The following is a 23,415-nucleotide window of genomic DNA, read 5'->3' as shown; positions in this document are numbered from 1 at the left end:
TCTGCCTCATCTTTTAAAGGTGTTATACCTGAATATGCCCATTTCGAGATGTCTTGCCTGCAAACATGGGAGCAGGAGAATATGAGTCAGCTTTTTTATTTAAAAGTCTGGTTTATCACTAAATTAAATCATGTCTGATTACAGCTGACAAAAACATTTGTTGTCCATTCCTAAACTGACACTGCGAAGGTGCTGGTGAATTTCCACCTGTTGTCCTTGTTCTCTTATGTAGTAGAGCTGCAGATTTAAAATGTATTATGGGTATCATAACATAGATGGGAGTTCATGGTCACTAATCCATTTGAAAATGTTGCTAAATCCAGAAGAGTTTGAAAGACGCAGTCTCCATAGGTCATGTTGCAGCTATTTGGGTTGCGACACTTTTGGAACATTGTGTGCAATTCTGGCCTCCCTGCTAATGGAGGGACGTTGTGAACGTTGAAAGGTGTTGAGGTTGGTTGGCTTGCTGGGCTGCTTTGTTATTCCACATATGTTTCGTTACCATGCTGGGTAACATCTTCAGTGCAGCCTCCGATCAAGCGTTGGTGTGTTTTCCTGCCTGGTTTTTAAACTCTGGAGTCCATTGAGCTGGTTTGCTTCGCTTCTGGTTTTCCTTTGTAGTGGAATGTATATGGGGTCGGGTTCTGTGTGTTTAGTAATGGCTTTCTTCATGGAGTGCCAGGCTTCTAGGAATTCCTGTGCCTGTCCCTGCCTAGCCTGTCCCAAGATTTTGGTGTTGTCCCAGTCGAATTGGTGGTTCTCCTTGTCGCACATGGATTGAGATGAGTGTCTTTTTGTAGCCAGTTGGTGTTCGTGTGCCCTTGTTGTTAGTTTCCTTCCTGTTTAACACTACATCGGACAAACAGGAAGGAAACTAACAACAAGGGCACACGAACACCAACTGGCTACAAAAAGACACTCATCTCAATCCATGTGCGACAAGGAGAACCACCAATTCGACTGGGACAATACCAAAATCTTGGGACCAGTTAAGCAGAGACAGGCACAGGAATTTCTAGAAGCCTGGCCCTGCACGAAGAAAGCCATTAACAATCACATAGAACCCGACCCCATATACACTCCACTACGAAGGAAAACCGGAAATGAGGCAATCCAGCTCAACGGACCCCAGAGTTTTAAAAACCAGGTGGGAAAACACACTGACGTTTCATCGGGAGCTGCATTGAGGATGTTACCCAGCATGGTAATGAAACACCTGAGGAATAACAAACTAGTTTGGCAACCCAACCAACATCAACACCCACAACCCAAACTACAAATCTATTCCAAAACCTTAAGTTGAAAGGGTTCAAAAAAGATTTACAAGGATGTAGCCAGGGTTGGAGGTTTTAGCCTTAGAGAGAGGCTGAATAGACTGGGGCTATTTTCCCTGGCACGTTAGAGTTTGAGGTGTGACCTTATAGAGGTTTATAAAATCATTAGGAGCCTGGGTAATGCAACTTAATCTTTGGACTAGTTTACCATCAGCACCTTGTCAGATACTTTAGTGAAGTCCATATAGAAAATATCTACTGCCCAACCCTTATCAATCGTCTTCGTCACTTCCTCAAAAAACTCAATCAAGTTTGTGAGACAAGAACTCCCAGCATAAAATGATGCTGACTATTCATGGTAACCACATTCTTCTCCAAATGTGCATGAACCCTGTCCCTAAGAATCTTCTCATATAATTTCCCTATCATTGATATATAGCTTGCTTGCCTAGAATTTCCTGGTTTTCCTTGGAAACAGGAACAACATTTCCTATTCTCCAGTTTGCTGGGATGTCGCCTGTGACTGAAGAGGATGCAAAGATCGCTATCATGGCCCTAGTAGTCTTCTCCCTTGTCTCTTTCAGTAGCCTGGGATAGATCCTGTCAGGCCCGGGAGACCTATCTACCTTAATGTTTTTCAAGACCCTAACACCACCACCACCTTAATATCAACATACTCGAGAATATCAACATACCTCTCCTTAATCTTGCCATCACCTATGACTTTCTCCTTGGTGAATGCCGAAATACTCATTTGAGGATCTCACCAACATCCTCTGGCTCCATGCATAAATTATGTCTTTTGTCCTAAAGTGGATCTGCCCTTTCTCTAGTTACCCTCGTTTTATTATGCACATTAAATGCCTTGGGTTTCTCCTTAATCCTACTTGTTAAGGACGTTTCACAGTCCCTTCTAGCCTTCCTAATTTCTTGTTTGAGTTCTTTTCTGCTTTCTCTACTCTCCTCAAACACCTTGTTTGATTTCACTTTCTTAAATTTTATTATTTCCTTTTTCTTCTTGACTAAACTTTCAATATCTCGTCATCTTAGGTTCCTGAATCTTGCCATCTTTATCTTTCATCATCACTGAAAATGCTGGTCCTGTACTCTGAACTCAATCAATATGAGATAATGAGAGTATAGTGAGTTTTGAGAAGATTTGTAGCTCAGGTTGAGGTTCTGGATGTGAGTTTGCTCGCTGAGCTGGAAGGTTAGTTTTCAGACGTTTCGTCACCATTCTAGGTAACATCATCAGTGAGCCTCTGACGAAGCGCTAGTGTTATGTCCTGCTTTCTATTTATCTGTTTAGGTTTCCTTGGGTTGGTGATGTCATTTCCTGCATTGGAAAGAACAGGAAATGGCATCACCAACACAGGAAATGACACCACCAACCCAAGGAAACCTATTCAGATAAATAGAAAGCGGGACATAACACCAGCGCTTCATCAGAGGCTCACTGATGATGTTACCTAGAATGGTGACGAAACGTCTGAAAACTAACCTTCCAGCACAGTGAGCAAACTCACATCCATAATGAGAGTATAGATCAAGCTCAGTGTCTGCACTGGAACATTCTTATTATGTAACAACAGGACCCCTTAGACCAATCTTGGCTATCTTTAACATTCTTAATATTCTTAATAATGTAAAACCTTCCGTAAAACTGCTGAAAGAAAAGTGGTTGTTGGGAAGTGTAATTAATTTGAATATCAGGATTGGAAAAAAAAGAATTCAGCTAGGCAAAGCCCACAGGTTTAGGTTTAGCCACAGATTATGGCTACATTGGGTACCATCAAACAGTCAATAGTTGAGGGTGAACCATCGATTCTGTGATTACACATAGAAGGATAATATTTAGCCTGAGAAGCCTGTGTCCACTTCAGTAATTTAGCTAACCTCAGTGCCCAGTTTTGTCTCATTTGTTATTTGTGGAATTGTTCAATGTGCAGATTAGCTGCGTCATTTGTTAGATTACAATAGTGATTGTGCTACTGTAGTACTTCACTGTGTTATAGTGCACACAGGGATGTATGAGGTTGAAAGCTAATATGTAAATGCAAGTTTTTTTTTCCTATTCATTTGTGGGATGCAGGCAGTGCCAGCTGGGCGAGCATTTCTTGCCCACATCCCTAGTTCCTATTGAGAAGGTGGTGGTCACCTGCCGCCTTGAACTGCTGCAGTCCACCTGCTGTGGGTTGACCCTCAATGCCATTAGGGAGGGAATTCCAGGATTTTTACCCAGCCACAGTGAAGGAATGGTGATACATTTCCAAGTCAGGATGGTGAGTGGCTTGGAGGTGGCGTGTTCCCATATATCTGCTGCCCTTGTCTTTCTAAATGGAAGTGGTTGTGGGTTTGGCAGGTGCTGTTTGAGGACCTTTCGTGAATTTCTGCAGTGCATCTTGTAGATGGTATGCACTGCTGCTACTGAGCGTCTGTGGTGGAGGGAGTGACTGCTCGTGATTGTAATGCCAATCAAGCGGGCTGCTTTGTCCTGGATGGTGTCAAGTTTCTAGAGTGTTGTTGGGGCTGCACTCATCCAGGCAAGTGGGGATTATTCCATCACACTCCTGACTTGTGCCTTGTAGATAATGGACGGACTTTGAGCATTTAGGAGGTGAGTTACTCGCCGTAGTATTCCCAGTTTCTGACATGCACTTATAGCCACTGCATTTGTGTGGTGAGTCCAGCTGAGTTTCTTGTCCTTGATAACCCTCACGATGTTGATAGTGGGGGGGTTCAGTGATGGCAACACCATTAAATTCTTGAAATTTCTTTGCGTTAACTCGGCATTTACAATTATATTGTGTCTTTGTCATTGGTGTGGTCTAAACTACAAAATGTAATCCTGAGCATTTTTAAATGTTTACTTTTGAAAATTCTTTTAAGTATTAATAACTGTTTTTGTTATTCTAGATTGAGGCTTGCAATAAAGAGGCTGAGAAGATTGACTCTCTCATACAATCTGGTAGTCCAACTTTAATGGCCCATGTACCTCTGTCAGCACTTACCACCTCACAGATGCAAGTTTCATTACTGGATTCATCTGACTCTGCAAAGACAATCCTCTCCTCACGTGCACTTTTACTAAGCCTAGTGGTTGCTTTGTCAGGATTTTTATGATTCAGAAAGACATTGCATCTCATAAAATCAGGACAAGTCTGTATTTAACTTGCTCTTGTGGAATGCATGCTTCATGGCTGAACTACAACTCCCTACATAGTAAATATAGAGGAAGAGAAGCCAATGAGCTATACAAAACTTAAATTTTGGCATCTTCTAAATGCAAGTAGAATTCAAAATATATCTTTATAGAGGCCTTTTTATGAAGGGCTTTGTTTATTTTATTTAAAATGATTGCAGTTTAAATTAGTTAGCTATAGTGCATTTATTTCTTAGAACTGTTCGATTATAGTTTGTATTGTGAAGTGCAACTTGACATAAAATAGGGAATTGATTGAATTCAATACCGAAAGATTGACATGATGCAATTTGATCAATATTGCATCAGTTTAAATCATGTATTAAGTTTATAATCTAGAGCACAAGCGGGCCTTTTGACCCAACAGGTATGCATCAGTGTTTAAATTCCATACAACTGTAATAACTAATAGTATTTTTCCGAGAATGATTTCTTTTAACCTCCTCCATTACACTTACAGCATTGATCCAAATTCACATTCCTCATGTTCAGTTCTTCATTTTTCATTATTTTTGCTGTAGTGAACACAGCCCTGGTTGTCTTATCATATCTCTCGGACTAGCTCGCTCCAATGTAAAATTGACTTGTTACCATTTTCTGCTTTCTTCCTTTTAATTATGCTTACACATGTCACCTATTTTGCCCTTAATAGTTTGGGTGTTAAATTTTGTAACATGTTTCTTAGTTCTTTATCAAATTTTGTTCAGAAATTCTGAATTTCCTACATCCAGTGCAAAAGTTTTGTCTATAGACTTAACAATTTTTGGAAGAATTTGAGTAATGGGCTGAATCTTGAGCTACCCTTAAATCCATTAGCACATACATTTCTAATGCTCCCCCTATTTACAATCTCCAGTAGTTGTTCGGCCACTAATGTGAGTGTTATTAAGCTGTAATGATGTTCATGAACCCTGAGACCTAAGCACACTTGCAATCCTACAAGAAACTTTGTGAAATTACCTCTGCTATTGCAGCTGTAATCAGCCTATTTTCTGAAGGATGCACTCTCTAGGGCAGGATCATTTGTTAATTTAAACTAGATTTATTTAATGCAATTTACTTGCTACTTTTTAATAGAACTATTGGTCCTATACGTGCTTCTTAGGACTTCACCAGTGCATTTATCTGTATTCACAGAGATTAGAAACTGAAAGAATACGTGATGATGTTAAAACAGAAATAGCTGGAAAAACTCAGCATACCTGGCAGCATCAACCAGTTCTATTAAAGGGTCTCTAGACCTGAAATGTTAATTCTGCTTTCTCTCCACTATGCTGTCAGACTTGCTCTGTTTTTCCAGCAATTTCTGCTTTTGTTTCTGATATCCAGCATCTGCAATTCTTTGATTTTCTGTAATCATGCTGTTTGCACTTTACAAGCCCCATTGCTTTGTTGACGGTGTTTTTCGGAGGTCAATTTATTGATTATTATCCTTCTCTCTGTCAGTCAGACTCAGTTGGTGGCAAAAACTTCCCTGAACCATAAAGTTCTTAGTCCAAGCCCCATTCACGGCTCAAGCACAAACTACAAGGCTGATACTCCAGTGCATTACTAGGGAAAATATTGCACTGTTGAAGGTGCCCTGTTTTGGATAAGTCATTAAACCAAAGTCCTATCTGCCTGCTTCAGTGAATATAAAAGATCCAGTGGCATTATTTCAAAATGAAAACAGCAGAGAAGTTATCCTCTGTGTCATGGCCACTATTTATTCCTCAATCCAAATTACCAAAAAAAAAAATTATCTGGCCATTATCGCGTTGCTTAACAGTGACTGCATTTCAATAAGTAGTTCATTGGCTTTCAAATGGTAGTGAGAGTTGGTGTATAAGTGCAACTCATCTTCTAGCCATTCAAAACACATTTTTAAAAAAAGAATGCTTTTTTTAGTTGCTTTGACTATTTCTACTGGTTAACCTGAGGTTATTTTTGTTAGATCAAAAACAGAATTGCTTGGACACATTCAGCAGGTCTGGCAGCATGTGTGGAGAGAAAGCAGAGTTAACACTTTAAGTCCAGAGAATCTTCAATCTCCAGAACAGTCCAGTTCTGAATAAGAGTCACTGAAATCAAAATATTAACACATTCTCCACAGATGCTACCAGACCTCCTCCTCCAGCAATTTCTGTTGTGGTTTCAGCTTTCCAACAGCTACGGCTCTTTCTGTTTTTATATTTTCTTATTTTGACTTCATCTTGTTCATCCAAGGTACCTGTGCTCCTGCTCTCATATTTTCAGTTGCACTGTACCTATTTTCACACTTAACTGTTTTCTGTTGTTTCTTTATTATTTCAATCTGCCAATCTTACCATCTGATTAGGTGCTCTTTACATTGTGTGCTTCTTTGTTCCAGGTTCTTTGTATCTCCCTTACTCCTCCTCTCATTTGCTTTCATTGAACTTAGTCTTTATTGCAAAGGTACCCAACTCTTTGAACGCCTAAGGTCATTTTCAAACTTCAGAACACGTACATATTTTATATTTGTAGTTCAAAATGCTGGAACTTCCTGGTGAATGTCATTCTGTAACAAACACTAAAGTCCTATACAATGACACTATTCATTTCTCAGTGAATACGTTTGAAGATACAGGAGCAATGCTTAACCCCTCTTGGTACTAATCATATCATCTGCTTGATTTCCAGTAGTACAGTCAGAAATTTGATTGAAACCTGGAAAATATCCCCCAAACCATATCCAGTTTATCAAATTATTTATTGACTAGCCCTCCCATGTCCCAAGGGCGCTAAATGAACACAGCTAAAATTTTGTACCCACAGTTTTAAAGGGAGACCAGAGATATTTGTGTATATGCAAATCTTTGAAATCGGCAGTACAAGTTGACTTTGTTTTTAAAATGCAGAATCCAGAAACCTTTGCATGTAGCTTTACATGCAGGTAGAGAGTACAAAAGGAATGAAATTATGCTGTAAGTTTTATGGATCACTCATGATTTTCCCACTGGTATATGCTTTTGAAAACAAATCAAAGTATTAGGATACACAGGAAAACTATTAGAATTGTACCAAAGATATGGAACTTCTTTCACAAAAGGATAAAAGAATTTTGGGCTCTTTGCTCTCTGAGCAGAGAAGGTCACAAGGATCTTATTCATTTTTAATCTCTTCAAGAGTTTTGAAAGAGTAAATAAGGAGAAGCCTTTTTTCCAGTAGCAGAAGAGTCAGTAACTGAAGGACCCAGATCTAAGATTATTGATAAAAAGAACCAGGTGCAAGATGAGTTCTTTTTAACTGCAGGTTGTGATCTGAACTGCACTACCTAAAAAGCTGCTGGAACAATTCCATTAACAAATTTAAAAGGGAATTGGATAAACATTTCAATGGAAGACTTTATAAGATCTGAATGAAAAGCCCACTGATGTGAAACAAATTGAGTAGCTCTTTCAACTTGCTAACACTTGCACAATGGGCTAATGGTTTCCACCTGTTCTATTGGATATTATGATTTTTAATTCATTCAGTGAATCTGGACCTTACTGACTAAGTATGCATTAATACAGTTCTGTCATTTCATTTGATTAAGTTTGTCCTGAACTCTAGAGGTTAACCAAGGTAGGAAACTAACTGTTCAATTCCCATTGTTCAATTCTATCCAAATGCATTTCACAGATTGTAATATCATCATAGATCCCTACAGTGTGGAAGCAAGTCATTCAGCCTGTCAACACCACATTGACCCTCTGAAGAGCATCCTACCCAAATTCACCCCCCTACTCTATCCCTGTATTCCTGCATGTCCCATGGCTAATCCACCTAGTCTGGATGTCCCTGGACACTGGGGCAATTTAGCATGGTCAATCCGTCTAAGCTGCACACCTTTGGACTGTGGGAGGAAACCGGAGCACCCGGAAGAAACCCACGCAGACACAGAGAGAATGTGCAAATTCCACGCAGATGGTCACCTGAGGGCGGAATTGAGCCTGGGTCCCTGGAGCTGTGAGGCAGTAGTCCTAACCACTGAGCCACCATGCTGCCCTCAACACCAAAGTATGAGCCAATTTTACAAATTTGCTTCAGTGCTGATCTTCCCAACCAAGGAGCATATTCAGACAAGTAGGTGACATTCAGTACAAGCTTTTAGTCTTAGTTCCTGGAAAGCCTCCTGAGTCATTGACTTCACACTTGAATACTTGATGTACACAGCTACCATCAAAATACAACATTTCAGTGGGTGTTTAGTAAACTTCACCCTGAAAGAGTTTCGGCAGATCAGATGCTCGAGCTTTTTACAACAAGTAAACAGAACTGCCTGCTTAACCTGCTCCTCTGATGCAGCTGGGCCTGCTGTGTTCATCCAGCTCTGCATCTTGTTATCTCTGCCTGCTTAACATGTTAGCTACAAAGTGAACAGACATTTAGCATGCTGTAACTCAGAGATCTAGACAACTGGCACATGAATGAACATTTAAATTTAAATAATTTTAGTTAAGATTTTTAAAGTAAAGAAAGAGACCAACTGCTTGTTGCTAGCCCATATTCTGGTGCCTGAGAGGGAATGTTTACTTGTGATTAGTTTGATTTACTGCAACCAAGTTTTATCTGAGCTGTTAACGGTGTCTCTTTGCCCAAGGAATGGGGCGAATCTGACTAGATTTTTGGCAGTACTAGTGCTGGCAAGAAGGTTACAGTTGTATGAATCATTTGTTGAAGCACTATGGTAATTTATTGGTCATTTGGTAATAAAACTGCATTTTCAAATGAGGAGGAGCTTTTTTTTAAATGAAAGGATTTCAGATCATATTTGTTTCCAAAAATTCTTCTTCAAATTGTTGAAAAGGTTTGTGCTTTCATCTTTCACCCACGTTCAGAGTTGTCTTTAGTACAGTTCATGTTCAAGTGGCTTCATGAAAATTTTCAGTTAGAAAAGCGGAGTTTCTTTCATCAGAAAGAAAAACAGATTTATACAGAATAGAAACGAGGTGACACTTGAACTTAGTTTTGTTAATATTAGCTCAGGATTTTGAAATATTATCAGGACAATGAAAGAAGTGAATTAGTTAGAGCTTTCAGACCCAGAGTGCATGTGTATTATAGTCGGAGTATTGGAGCAGGAGGATAAGGCAGACAATTCCCTAATGCATGTAAACTTCATAACCATTGACCCACATTTCTAGTCTTAATTCCATTTCCTAATGGGTTTGATTTCAGTTTCTGTCAATTCTCCATCTCTTAACTGACAAACACAGCTTACTTGGAGCATGAAAGGTATCATGGCTTTTCAAACCTGCTGCTCAGCCATTGTATACTCTTCACAGCTGGCTTAATGATTATTTTGTCCTATTATAACCAGTTAAAGAGCTCTTTAGTTGCATGAAAAAATGTTAAAAAACCATCATTACAGTGGCATTGTGATAATTTGCCTTCTCTCGTTGAATAAGATGCAAGGTTTTACAACCATAAACCTTTTTTTTAATTTGTGAGTTGAACATTATATTAAATATTGGTATTTACCATTTTTCAACAAAAGTGAAAAATACAGCCCTTAACCTTTAAGAGATATTAAGAACCGCAGATGCTGGAGTTAGAGACAACACGGTATGGGGTTGGAGGAACACAGCAGACCAAGCAGCATCGGAGGAGCAGAAACGTTGACGTTTTAGGTCCCAACTGAAATCGTCAACTTTCCTGCTGCTCTGACGCTACTTGCCCTGCTGTGTTCCTTAACCTTTCATGCAGTTTTGTAACATTGTTAACTTTGTGTTTCCTAATTAATGTTTAGGTTTATTGAACTTTTCTTTTGGGGAGATTTATTTATATTTTGTTTCTTTTGTGTTTAATTCTCCCAAATTTGAAAAGAGAGAAAGTAACAATGGCTATAAGGAAGCATAATTGAATTGGGTGATTGTTCTGTGAAAATGGTTACATTTCCCTTGATCTTCGAACTCTATTTTCTATGATAGTTTGAAATCCTGTTGTTCTGAACAACATCCAAATTGTTCACCTTATGTTTCTCACTTAACTGATTTAGCATACTCCTCAGGATGCTTACCAAATTAGATTAGATTTGTTGATGTCTGCTTCGCTTTCCACCTTTCGACTTTCAAAATTACAGAATATTAGTGGAATCAAAGGATTTTGGAATTGACAAGAAATTAGAGTTGAGGCCATAATCGGATAAATCATAACCTTTTCATGGCGGAGCAGGCTGGAGGCTTGAATTACCTACTCCTAATTCCAGTTAGTATGGTTTTTATTTCATATGATATTTTTAAATTAGTTGTCCTCGTAACAGTAACATCTACATTTATTTCAGCTGCACAATTTGTTCAATCACTTACTGTGTTAATCTCCTTTACAGTAACCGTGTAGCTCCTAAAATGGTGTGCACGAATTTCTGTGAGTCATGCATCACCTATAGCATTGCACCTTAGTTGCTGTGTCGTGATTGGTTTGTGAGCTTTCTTGTAAAGGCATTCTCAATATTTTTGCATAGGTTTGTTAAAAACCCTGTCCTATGCCAGCAATTTTATAATTATTACTGGCCTGAAGTTCAAATTGTCTTGCATGAAATCCATTGATTCTTCATGCTGTGGTTTGTACTTGCACCTACTGTTTAGGTTTGGTAAACGTGTGACCCCCAGAAAGTTTAAACATTGGTTGTCCTTTGTAATACCTGCTTCAGAGGTGAAAAAAAGACATGAAACTAATTTATTTACTTGAAATATGAGCTTGCGCTGAACCAAGCTAATTAGCTGTAAGATGACGCTACATTTAACGGCAACAATCTAACAGCCAATTGCTGTGGATATGGAATTTAATATTTTAGATAAAGTCTGTAAGTTCTCTGACATTCAGCGATAATGCATCTCTGCTGACCTCCTTATTATCATTCTCCTCACACCTAGTCTTCTCCATTTATAATATTTTTAAAAAGATATATGATTATATCTTATAAATGCACTACATAAGCATACTTTAATGTAAGCTGTAATTTTACTCAAGTACTAACAGGGTTCTCTGCAAATTTTGTTTAATAAACTTGACTCTGGAGCAGATTCAGCTTTTTAGGATCACTTTTAAACTTAGTGTATATCAAGATCTTTCCCTGTGCCCTAGTAAGATGATGAAAATTATAGTGGGATGGAAGTGAAATTAGGGTTGTAATGAGCAAACGTTTTATTGAAGCAGAATCTTTTAAAGCCAAATTTAACAAATTTTGGACTGTATTAGAATGAATGAAACTCAGAAATGTGATAATGTTCCATCAAAGCATTCCTGGTTTCTATAAGTATTCACATTGATTAACTCATTCATTGATTAACGTGGGCTATGTGCAAGATGTTTAGTTTTCAGCAATACTTGTTGTAGTTCAGCCATAACTTGATGCTCACTTTAAACTGATATGATTCAAGTGTGTATGTTTTGTAATCATTGTCTTGAAAATCGTTTACATCTTAAATCAGTATTACAGCAAACGGTATCTTTGAAGGAACTGGTAACACTACTTTAAAGGACATGAACAAACTTAACAGCTTGCTGTTTAGTAGCCTTGATAAGGTGCTGATTTCTAAAATATCTAAACTGAGCACGATATCAGACTAAATACTGCTGCTGAAGTCTGGTCTCTAATGGATAATATCAGTTTAGGAATATGGATTGAAGTGTCAGAAGCATCACAAATTCTGTGATTTCATTTTCCCAGCTTGATAATAATTAAGTAAATTTAAGGGAACAGGTTTGAGTGCACCCCTGCTCTCTGATAAATACAACAGAATATAAGGGATAAGACTTTAGCCTTGGTTGAGTTAATACCACTCTTGGTTCAGGGTCTGCAGGTCGTGGGTTCAAGCCCCACTTCAGAGACTTGAGTGCATAATCATTGTTGGCATCTCAATATGCTGGAGGTGGTACTATTGGAAATATTTGTACTTTCTTTCAGGTCAATTTTGAACAGGGATCTCATCTGTGCTATTTTTTTAAAAAGTAAGGTGATCCATCCTGGCTAATTTTTGCCCCTTCTTTGGTACAGTTTGGCTACCACATTTCTGAAGTCACCCATTGGCTGAGATGTCCCGAACATATAAATGCAACTTCTTTCTTTCAGCTTTACACAGCAATAAAATGTCCTTTCTCCAGTAACCACACTCAACAACATCAGACAGGATTAATTATTAGCTACTTTCATGGCCAATGCTCATTTTCCATGAAACTTTCCACTGTCACAATTTATTTTTGTTGGTGAGGTAAGTTTTTTGAGCAGTGCAACTGACTGGTAGTAATTTCATTGCATAAATTTAAGATGAAGGTAACGTTTTTAATACAGTTTGCAGAACATGGGGTGAAACCTTCAGCAAATGTAACACATTGCTTCTCCATTTTCATATATAACACTTTGAGTACTTCAAATAGCTATTCTGCCCTGATAATGTTATCATTATTTAAAACATTGTTATTTGGTTTGATAGGGGAACGTTACATTTAGTCATTGTTACCTCTAAATGAATGCATACTTGCCCATTGCATTCAAAATTAATTCCAGTACCCCACTGTGATTTTGAAGAGAATTAAAGCCTTTCACTGATAATATTTTCAAATGAAATTATTCCATCTGCAAGAATCTTTTGAGTAAATTGAGGTCATAACAGTCTACTGCACTTCAAAATAGTTTAGGCATTTTAGAATGTACCTCTGAGACATGAGGTATTATATAAGCTCAGGCCGTTTTATTCCCAAATGATCTTTAACAATACTCAGCATTTTTTGTTATTAACTATTATTTATGTAAATCTCCAGTGTCAGTTCAACAGTGGGTCTTCAAATTTTAAGTTGAAATCTCCAGGTTTACCTTGGTTTTTCAAATGTTTGTGGAAAATGAGGAATAGATAGTGCTTATTTGATTATGTCTTATTAGCCTGCTTTGACATTCACCTGTTTTAATTGGCTTCCTAACCAACTGCTATACATTTGTAAAGTAGAAAGCTTGTTTCCTGAAATCTTGACTTGCAGTTCCAACCACCCCTCTTCCATCCCTAATGTATTGTTGGTGAATTTACCCTGATGCTGAGAATATTTCTTCTCCCCATCATCCCGAATATAGAGTCATAGAGTTATACAGCACGGAAACAGACCCTTTGATCCAGGTTGTCTGTGCTAACCAGATATCCTAAACTGATGTAGGCCCATTGGCCTGTATCCCTCTAAACTTTTCCTATTCGTGTTCCTATCCAGATGCCTTTTAAATGTTGTAATTGACCTCTCTCCACCATTTCCCCTGGTAGCTCATTCCATACACGCACCACCGTCTGCCTGAAAAAGTTGCCTGTCAGGTCCCTTTAAAATCTTGCCCTCTCACCTCAAATCTATGGCCTCTAGTTTTGGACTTCCCTACTCTGCAAAAAGGACCTTGTTATTCATCCTATTGGTGCCCCTCCATTATTTTATAAACCTCTATAAGGTCACCCCTCAGCCTCTGCCACTCCAGGGAAAAAAAAATGCCCCAGCCCATTCATCCTTTTCCTATAGCTCAAACTATCCAATCCTAGCAATATCCTTGTAAATCTTTTCTGAACCCTTGAGCACCTTTCTATAGTCGTAGTTTTGTACTTTTTCCTACCATTTGAGTGTGCAATAACTATCATTATGCAAATACCATTACATTCCCTAACCCACGTCATTTGTATTATTGAAGTTTCTCAGAGCCAAACATTCCCCATAAAGTATTTTAAACACTGCCAAAACTAGTGACACCATTTCTATCCATTTGAAGGTTTTGTAATAAATCAAATTCTCTTGTTTTGAAATTATAGTTAGTTTTCTTAAAGTTTGTTCATGTTCCTTTAACATAGTGCTGTCAAGAAAATTGAAGAAATGAGTTGTAAAGCTTGGTTAAACCAAAATACATTGTCTGCAAATATTTGCAATGAAGAGTATTGAAGTTTAGTAGAACAGAAAATGAAGTGTTTTTGCACAGTTATTCACCAGTGCTGCCTTTTAAAAATTGAATAAGTGGAGATGGTAATGTCACTAAATTCGTAACACAGAGGGCGAGGCTCATACTCTGGCAGTGGATGGAATTGAAATTCAGTTTAATAATTGAAAACTAGTCTCTAAGGATCCATCTAGTTCCTTTAGAGAGGGAAATCTGCCATCAGGCCTACATGTGACTCCAGGCCTACAGCAATTTGCTAGTTAATTAACTGCTCTCCAAAATAGTCCACCAAGCCACACAGCTGAAGGACAGTGAGGGATGGGCAACAACCTTACTGGCAATGCCCATATCCCATAGAAGAGTAAAACATGTTTAAAAATGGTATTTAAGCATTGACTGTAGAAAATGTGTTTTTCCATCACAGGTTAATATTTTTGCTTTCAGTTAGAGGAGAAGGAACAATGGTAAGTGGGAAGAAGAATTTAAAACCTGTTTTAGAACATGTCTAAAGGTCCTCTTGTTTTTTGGTGGAGTACTTTGAAGAAAGTAAACTTTCCTTCTCCTTTCTGAGTTAAAATTTGTACTGCAGCAGTGAGAGTAAATAGTTATATAGTGTAAGTATTTGATGCTATGAGTCTTTTTTAAAGACTTGTATAATTATAACAATACAAATGGAGGATCTAATAATTTTCTGGATTGTGGTTTTGGTTTAAATGAGCAATGTGTATTTTCTTCAGTAATAGCATTGCTCTATATTTTTCGCAACATGTTAAAAAGCCATTTCTACAGTATGACAATCATTTAAATGTATAAAATAAACTGAAATTTATTTTAATAATCCTTGAGATTAAAAATGAAGTGTTTAATTCATGGTCTGGAGCTGAAATATTTATAGTGTATAAGCTATTTAAAATTTTTGAAGGATTTTGTTATACAACGTTATACAGAAAATGCCATATGAAAGTATTAATGCATGAAAACTAATAGGTAATTCTCAAATTAAATTGAAGTCCATTTTTAGAATGTATGACAGTGTACTGCTGAGCTGAATGCTGTTTGCCGTTTCAGCTCTACTTTTGTTCTTTATTTTTGTACTTTGTGCACACAAGGCCTATCTTTTATATGAAGTCATTTGTATATCTTCAGTATTACATTGTAGGTGCCTTCTATAAGATTTTTCAAAAATGGAATACAATTTTAGATTTTGTAAACATGTAGGCACTTATTGTAGACCTCAGTTTATCATAGTACAAGGACTTGTTTTCCTTAGAAAAATATTAGTATTTATGTTACACATTTAAATCCTATTAAAGGAATATTTTAAAAGAATTGAGTGGTTCTGTTGTATCGATTTGCATTCTTAATTTTCATAATTAAAAAAGGATTATTTACAATACTTTATTACTTCTGCACCTGCTGGCCATTATTTTATTTGTTGTGGACAATTAGATAAGTATTTCAGTTTTCAGCACTCCTTTCGCAACTAGTTTATTGTTCAATTACTACCTTACTATATTTGTTTCGGGGTCAGTAGTGATTCAGTTTATTCCCACCAAGACACATTGTTATACCTGAAGGCTTTAGTTTTAACTTCCCTTGTGTCTTGGTGCTGATAATAACTGAGATAGGAATCCGTTGTGTGAAGATATTTGCAGGTTTGAAATGCCAGCGCTACGTGATGTGCAAGTCTGGCCAATTGGCACCACATCCATAAACATCGTTCCATAACCAACACTCACCAGCCATGTGTACCATTTACAAGATGCCCTGCAGAAATTTACCAAGGTTCCTTAGGCAACACCTTCCAAACCCACAGCCATTTATATCTTGAGGGGCAAGGGCATCAGATACATGGAAACGCCACCATCTGTTCCACTCTAAACCACACACCAGCCTGAATTGGAAATATATCACTGTTCCATCAATATGGCTGGGCCAAAATCTTGGCAATGACCTCAATGGCGGTGTTGTGGGTCTAACTACACTACATAGACTGTAGCAGTTCAAGAAGGCAGCTCACCACCACCTCCTCAAGGGCAACTAGAGATGGGCACAAGTGACTAAAGAAAGGGCATGAACAACTTAAGTAAAATTTGTAGATTTCTTGATGAAATCATGTGTTTGTGGGTGTACTGTATGCACAAATGATGCCATTTCAAGGCACTATTCAGTTCTAGAAGGGATAACGAAGGAAAAGGCTGAGGAAAGTATGAAACGTCACATGCTAAGAGAGGGATGCTGCCCTGTACACACACACTGTTATACACAGACAGCAGCCACACACTTTCAGACTGTATACACTCAATGTCAGACTACATTCACAAACTGTACAGTCAGACTGGACACAGACTGACTTTAGACACACTCTGTCAGACTGTACACACGTTACAGTCTGTGTGTGCAGTCTGACAAACAGTGTACAAACATTGTCAGACTGGACACACAGACTGTATACACACACTCAGACTGTGCAGACTCTTATACACAGCCTATCAGATTGAATGTACACTCAGACACAGACTCTATGCACACACACACGGAGTCTGTCTGGCCGGCGCGCGTTGCGTGCTGACGTCATGCCGCTCCGTCGGGCCCCAGCCTCACCCTGAGGAAAGAGCTGGAGAACCGGGAGCTGCAGGCCCGGGTGCGGGGGGTAAGCGGGGCGACAGAAACCGTCCGGGGTGGGGGGAGAGAGGAGAGGGGTGGGGGGAGAGAGGAGAGGGACTGCCGGGGAGAGAGGGGGGGCGGGGGGGAGAGGAGAGGGGTGGGGGGAGAGAGGAGAGGGGTGGGGGGAGAGAGGAGAGGGGGGGGTGAGAGAGGAGAGGGGTGGGGGGAGAGAGGAGAGGGGTGGGGGGAGAGAGGAGAGGGGGGGGTGAGAGAGGAGAGGGGGGGGGGGAGAGAGGAGAGGGGGGGGGAGAGAGGAGAGGGGGGGGGGAGAGAGGAGAGGGACTGCCGGGGAGAGAGGAGAGGGGGGGGGGAGAGAGGAGAGGGGGGGGGGGAGAGAGGAGAGGGGGGGGGGAGAGAGGAGAGGGACTGCCGGGGAGAGAGGAGAGGGGGGGGGGAGAGAGGAGAGGGGGGGGGGAGAGAGGAGAGGGACTGCCGGGGAGAGAGGAGAGGGGGGGGGGAGAGAGGAGAGGGACTGCCGGGGAGAGAGGAGAGGGGGGGGGAGAGAGGAGAGGGACTGCCGGGGAGAGAGGAGAGGGGGGGGGAGAGAGGAGAGGGACTGCCGGGGAGAGAGGAGAGGGGGGGGGAGAGAGGAGAGGGACTGCCGGGGAGAGAGGAGGGGGGGGGGGGAGAGGAGAGGGACTGCCGGGGAGAGAGGAGGGGGGGGGGTGAGAGAGGAGAGGGGGGGGTGAGAGAGGAGAGGGGGGGGGTGAGAGAGGAGGGGGGGGTGAGAGAGGAGAGGGGGGGGTGAGAGAGGAGAGGGGGGGTGAGAGAGGAGAGGGGGGGGTGAGAGAGGAGAGGGACGGCGGGGGGGAGAGGAGAGGGACGGCGGGGGGGAGAGGAGAGGGACTGCCGGGGAGAGAGGAGAGGGGGGGGGGTGAGAGAGGAGAGTGGGGGGGGGGGGTGAGAGAGGAGAGGGGGGGGGTGAGAGAGGAGAGGGGGGGGTGAGAGAGGAGAGGGGGGGAGAGAGGAGGGGGGGGAGAGAGAGGAGAGGGACTGCCGGGGAGAGAGGGGGGGCGGGGGGGAGAGGAGAGGGACTGCCGGGGAGAGAGGAGAGGGGGGGGTGAGAGAGGAGAGGGGGGGGTGAGAGAGGAGAGGGGCGGGGGTGAGAGAGGAGAGGGGCGGGGGTGAGAGAGGAGAGGGGCGGGGGTGAGAGAGGAGAGGGGCGGGGGTGAGAGAGGAGAGGGGCGGGGGTGAGAGAGGAGAGGGGCGGGGGTGAGAGAGGAGAGGGGCGGGGGGGAGAGAGGAGAGGGGCGGGGGGGAGAGAGGAGAGGGGCGGGGGGGGAGAGGAGAGGGGCGGGGGGGAGAGAGGAGAGGGACTGCCGGGGAGAGAGGAGAGGGGGGGGGTGAGAGAGGAGAGGGAGGGGGGTGAGAGAGGAGAGGAGGGGCGGGGGGGAGAGGAGAGGGACTGCCGGGGAGAGAGGAGAGGGGGGGGGAGGGGAGAGGAGAGTGGGGGGGAGAGGAGAGTGGGGGGGAGAGGAGAGGAGGGGGGGGGGAGAGGAGAGGAGGGGGGGGGAGAGGAGAGGAGGGGGGGGGAGAGGAGAGGAGGGGGGAGGGAGAGGAGAGGAGGGGGGGGGGAGAGGAGAGGAGAGGGGGGGGAGAGGAGAGGAGAGGGGGGGGAGAGAGGGGGGGGGAGAGGAGAGGAGGGGGGGGGAGAGAGGAGAGGGGGGGGAGAGAGGAGAGGGACTGGGGGGGAGAGAGGAGAGGGGGGGGAGAGAGGGGGGGGGGGGAGAGGAGAGGGACTGCCGGGGAGAGAGGGGGGGGGGGGAGAGGAGAGGGACTGCCGGGGAGAGAGGGGGGGGGGGGGAGAGGGAGGAGGGGGGGGGGAGAGGGAGGAGGGGGGGGGGAGAGAGGAGGGGGAGGAGGGGGGGGGGGAGAGAGGAGGGGGAGGGGGGGGGAGAGAGGAGGGGGAGGGGGGGGGGAGAGAGGAGGGGGAGGAGGGGGGGTGGGGAGAGAGGAGGGGGGAGAGAGAGGAGGGGAGGGCGAGAGAGAGGAGAGGAGGGGGGGGAGAGAGGAGAGGAGGGGGGGGAGAGAGGAGAGGGACTGGGGGGGAGAGAGGAGAGGGGGGGGAGAGAGGAGAGGGACTGGGGGGGAGAGAGGAGAGGGGGGGGAGAGAGGGGGGGGGGGGAGAGGAGAGGGACTGCCGGGGAGAGAGGAGGGGGGGGGGGAGAGGGAGGAGGGGGAGGAGGGGGGGGGGGAGAGAGGAGGGGGAGGGGGGGGGGGGAGGGAGGAGGGGGAGGAGGGGGGGGGGGAGAGAGGAGGGGGAGGGGGGGGGAGAGAGGAGGGGGAGGAGGGGGGGGGAGAGAGGAGGGGGGGGGGAGAGGGAGGAGGGGGAGGAGGGGGGGGGAGAGAGGAGGGGGAGGAGGGGGGGGGGAGAGAGGAGGGGGAGGAGGGGGGGGGGGAGAGAGGAGGGGGAGGAGGAGGGGGGGTGGGGAGAGAGGGGGGGGGGGAGAGAGGGGGGGGGGGAGGAGAGGGGGGGGGAGAGGAGGGGGGGGGGCGAGAGAGAGGAGAGGGGGGGGGCGAGAGAGAGGAGAGGGGGGGGAGAGAGAGGAGGGGGGAGAGAGAGGAGAGGGGGGGAGAGAGAGGAGGGGGGAGAGAGAGGAGGGGAGGGCGAGAGAGAGGAGAGGGGGGGAGAGAGAGGAGGGGGGAGAGAGAGGAGGGGAGGGCGAGAGAGAGGAGAGGGGGGGAGAGAGAGGAGGGGGGAGAGAGAGGAGAGGGGGGGAGAGAGAGGAGGGGGGAGAGAGAGGAGGGGAGGGCGAGAGAGAGGAGAGGGGGGGAGAGAGAGGAGGGGGGAGAGAGAGGAGGGGAGGGCGAGAGAGAGGAGAGGAGGGGGAGGAGGGGGAGGAGAGGGGGGGGAGAGAGGAGGGGGAGGAGGGGGGGTGGGGAGAGAGGAGGGGGAGGAGGGGGGGTGGGGAGAGAGGAGGGGAGGGCGAGAGAGAGGAGAGGAGGGGGGGGAGAGAGGAGAGGGACTGGGGGGGAGAGAGGAGAGGGGGCGGAGAGAGGAGAGGGGGGGGAGAGAGGAGAGGGACTGGGGGGGAGAGAGGAGAGGGGGGGGAGAGAGGGGGGGGGGGGAGAGGAGAGGGACTGCCGGGGAGAGAGGAGGGGGGGGGGGGAGGGGGAGGAGGGGGGGGGGGGAGAGAGGAGGGGGAGGGGGGGGGGGAGAGAGGAGGGGGAGGGGGGGGGGGAGAGGGAGGAGGGGGAGGAGGGGGGGGGGGAGAGAGGAGGGGGGGGGGGGAGAGAGGAGGGGGAGGGGGGGGGGAGAGAGGAGGGGGAGGAGGGGGGGGGAGAGAGGAGGGGGGGGGGGGAGAGGGAGGAGGGGGAGGAGGGGGGGGGAGAGAGGAGGGGGGGGGGAGAGGGAGAGGGGGAGGAGGGGGGGGGAGAGAGGAGGGGGAGGAGGGGGGGGGGAGAGAGGAGGGGGAGGAGGGGGGGGGGAGAGAGGAGGGGGGAGGAGGAGGGGGGGTGGGGAGAGAGGAGGGGGGGGAGAGAGGGGGGGGGGAGGAGAGGGGGGGGGGGAGAGGAGGGGGGGGGGCGAGAGAGAGGAGAGGGGGGGGAGAGAGAGGAGGGGGGAGAGAGAGGAGAGGGGGGGAGAGAGAGGAGGGGGGAGAGAGAGGAGGGGAGGGCGAGAGAGAGGAGAGGGGGGGAGAGAGAGGAGGGGGGAGAGAGAGGAGAGGGGGGGAGAGAGAGGAGGGGGGAGAGAGAGGAGGGGAGGGCGAGAGAGAGGAGAGGGGGGGAGAGAGAGGAGGGGGGAGAGAGAGGAGGGGAGGGCGAGAGAGAGGAGAGGAGGGGGAGGAGGGGGAGGAGAGGGGGGGGGAGAGAGGAGGGGGAGGAGGGGGGGGTGGGGAGAGAGGAGGGGGAGGAGGGGGGGTGGGGAGAGAGGAGGGGGAGGAGGGGGGTGGGGAGAGAGGAGGGGGAGGAGGGGGGGTGGGGAGAGAGGAGGGGGAGGAGGGGGGGTGGGGAGAGAGGAGGGGGGGGGAGAGAGAGGAGAGTGGGGGGGGCGAGAGAGAGGAGAGTGGGGGGGGGAGAGAGAGGAGAGTGGGGGGAGAGAGAGGAGAGTGGGGGGAGAGTGGAGGGGGGGGAGTGTGGAGGGGGGGGGGAGAGTGAGGTGTGGGGGGGGTGAGAGAGGAGTGGGGGGGGAGTGAGTGAGGAGAGGGGGGGGGGAGAGAGAGAGGAGAGGGGGGGGGGTGAGGAGAGGAGAGGGGGAGGGGGGGAGAGAGGAGAGGGGGAGGGGGGGTGAGGAGAGGGGGGGAGAGAGGAGGGGGGGGGAGAGAGGAGAGGGGGGGAGGAGAGGGAGAGGGGGGGAGAGAGGAGAGGGGGGTGGGGGGTGAGAGGAGAGGGGGGGGGGGAGAGTGTGGAGAGTGGGGGGGGGAGAGAGAGGAGAGTGGGGGGGGGGAGAGAGAGGAGGGGGGGGCGAGAGAGAGGAGAGGAGTGGGGGGGGGAGAGAGGAGAGGAGTGGGGGGGGGAGTGAGGAGAGGGGGGTGGGGGGAGAGAGGAGAGGGGGGGGGCGAGAGAGAGTGAGTGGGGGGGGGAGAGAGAGGAGAGTGGGGGGGGGGGAGAGAGAGGAGGGGGGGGCGAGAGAGAGGAGAGGAGTGGGGGGGGGAGAGAGGGAGGAGTGGGGGGGGGGAGAGAGGAGAGGAGTGGGGGGGGGGAGAGAGGAGTGTGGGGGGGGGAGAGAGAGGAGAGTGGGGGGGGGGGAGAGAGAGAGGGGGGGGGGCGAGAGAGAGGAGAGGGGGGGGGAGAGAGGAGGGGGGGGGAGAGAGGAGAGGGGGGTGGGGGGAGAGGAGAGGGGGGGGGGAGAGAGAGGAGAGTGGGGGGGGGAGAGAGAGGAGTGTGGGGGGGGGGAGAGAGGAGAGTGGGGGGGGGGGTGAGAGAGGAGGGGGGGGCGAGAGAGAGGAGAGGAGTGGGGGGGGGAGAGAGGAGAGTGGGGGGGGGTGAGAGAGGAGAGTGGGGGGGGGGGAGAGAGAGGAGAGTGGGGGGGGGGGAGAGAGAGGAGGGGGGGGCGAGAGAGAGGAGAGGTGGGGGGAGGAGAGAGGAGGGGGGGGCGGGGGGAGAGAGAGGAGGGGGGGGCGGGAGAGAGGAGAGGTGGGGGGGGGAGAGAGGAGAGGGGGGGGAGAGAGAGGAGGGGGGGGCGAGAGAGAGGAGAGTGGGGGGGGGAGAGAGGAGTGGTGGGGGTGAGAGAGGAGAGGGGGAGGGGGGGAGAGAGGAGAGGGGGAGGGGGGAGAGAGGAGAGGGGGGAGGGGGGAGAGAGGAGAGGGGGAGGGGGGAGAGAGGAGAGGGGGGGAGAGAGGAGAGGGGTAGGGGGGGAGAGAGGAGAGAGGGGTAGGGGGGAGAGAGGAGAGTGGGGGGGGGGAGAGAGAGGAGGGGGGGGGAGAGAGAGGGAGGAGTGGGGGGGGAGAGTGGAGTGGAGTGGGGGGGGGAGTGAGGAGTGGGGTGGGGGGGGGAGAGAGGAGAGGGGTGGGGGGGGGGAGAGAGGAGAGGGGGGTGGGGGGAGAGAGGAGAGGGGGGGGGGAGAGAGAGGAGAGGGGGGGGAGAGAGAGGAGAGGGGGGGGGGAGAGTGAGGAGTGGGGGGGGGAGAGTGAGGAGGGGGGGGGGGAGAGAGAGGAGAGGGGGGGAGAGAGAGGAGAGGAGTGGGGGGGGGAGAGAGGAGAGGAGTGGGGGGGGGTGAGAGGAGAGTGGGGGGGGGGGAGAGTGAGGAGAGTGGGGGGGGGGGGAGAGAGAGGAGGGGGGGGGGAGAGAGAGGAGAGGGGGGGGGAGAGGAGGAGGGGGGGGGAGAGAGGAGAGGGGGGTGGGGGGCGAGAGGAGAGGGGGGGGGGAGAGAGAGGAGAGTGGGGGGGGGAGAGAGAGGAGAGTGGGGGGGGGAGAGGAGGAGAGTGGGGGGGGGGGAGTGAGGTGAGTGGGGGGGGGGGGAGAGAGAGGAGGGGGGGGGAGATGAGTGGAGTGAGTGGGGGGGGGAGAGAGGAGAGTGGGGGGGGGAGAGAGAGGAGAGTGGGGGGGGGGGGAGAGAGAGGAGGGGGGGGCGAGAGAGAGGAGAGGTGGGGGGAGAGAGAGGAGGGGGGGGCGGGAGAGAGGAGAGGTGGGGGGGGGAGAGAGGAGAGGGGGGGGGAGAGAGAGGAGGGGGGGGGAGAGAGAGGTGAGTGGGGGGGGGAGAGAGGAGAGGTGGGGGGTGAGGGGAGGGGGGAGAGAGGAGAGGGGGAGGGGGGAGAGAGGAGAGGGGGAGGGGGGAGAGAGGAGAGGGGGAGGGGGGAGAGAGGAGAGGGGGGGAGAGAGGAGAGGGGTAGGGGGGGAGAGAGGAGAGGGGTAGGGGGGAGAGAGGAGAGAGGGTAGGGGGGAGAGAGGAGAGTGGGGGGGGGGAGAGAGAGGAGGGGGGGGCGAGAGAGAGGAGAGGAGTGGGGGGG

At 47.9% G+C, this 23,415-nt stretch overlaps 2 protein-coding genes across 12 annotated transcripts in view; both read left to right on the top strand.

Moving 5' to 3' along the window:
* The window catches only part of reck (reversion-inducing-cysteine-rich protein with kazal motifs), a 174,604-nt gene extending 158,916 nt beyond the window's left edge, over positions 1-15,688 (top strand). For both annotated transcript variants that reach the window (XM_048529019.2, XM_048529021.2), the window contains one exon: positions 4,191-15,688. In XM_048529019.2, coding sequence (XP_048384976.2) covers positions 4,191-4,397 — 207 coding nt within the window. In that variant the 3' untranslated portion in view covers positions 4,398-15,688. The remainder of the gene's footprint in view (positions 1-4,190) is intronic.
* Positions 15,689-16,900: 1,212 nt separating this feature from the next.
* LOC125451631 (activin receptor type-1-like) overlaps positions 16,901-23,415 on the top strand; it is a 57,818-nt gene continuing 51,303 nt past the window's right edge. For 4 of the 10 annotated variants that reach the window (XM_048528986.1, XM_048528981.1, XM_059645831.1 and 1 more), the window contains exon 1: positions 16,901-17,012. The gene's annotated coding sequence lies outside the window, so the exon portion shown is untranslated. The remainder of the gene's footprint in view (positions 17,013-23,415) is intronic. The other 6 variants (XM_048528985.1, XM_048528984.1, XM_048528980.1 and 3 more) reach the window with 4 other exon arrangements.

Source organism: Stegostoma tigrinum, chromosome 5 (genome assembly GCF_030684315.1).
Source record: "Stegostoma tigrinum isolate sSteTig4 chromosome 5, sSteTig4.hap1, whole genome shotgun sequence".
NCBI classification, from domain to species: domain Eukaryota; kingdom Metazoa; phylum Chordata; class Chondrichthyes; order Orectolobiformes; family Stegostomatidae; genus Stegostoma; species Stegostoma tigrinum.
Note: the sequence above shows the minus strand (reverse complement) of the source record. Positions and strands in the feature narration are given on the sequence as shown.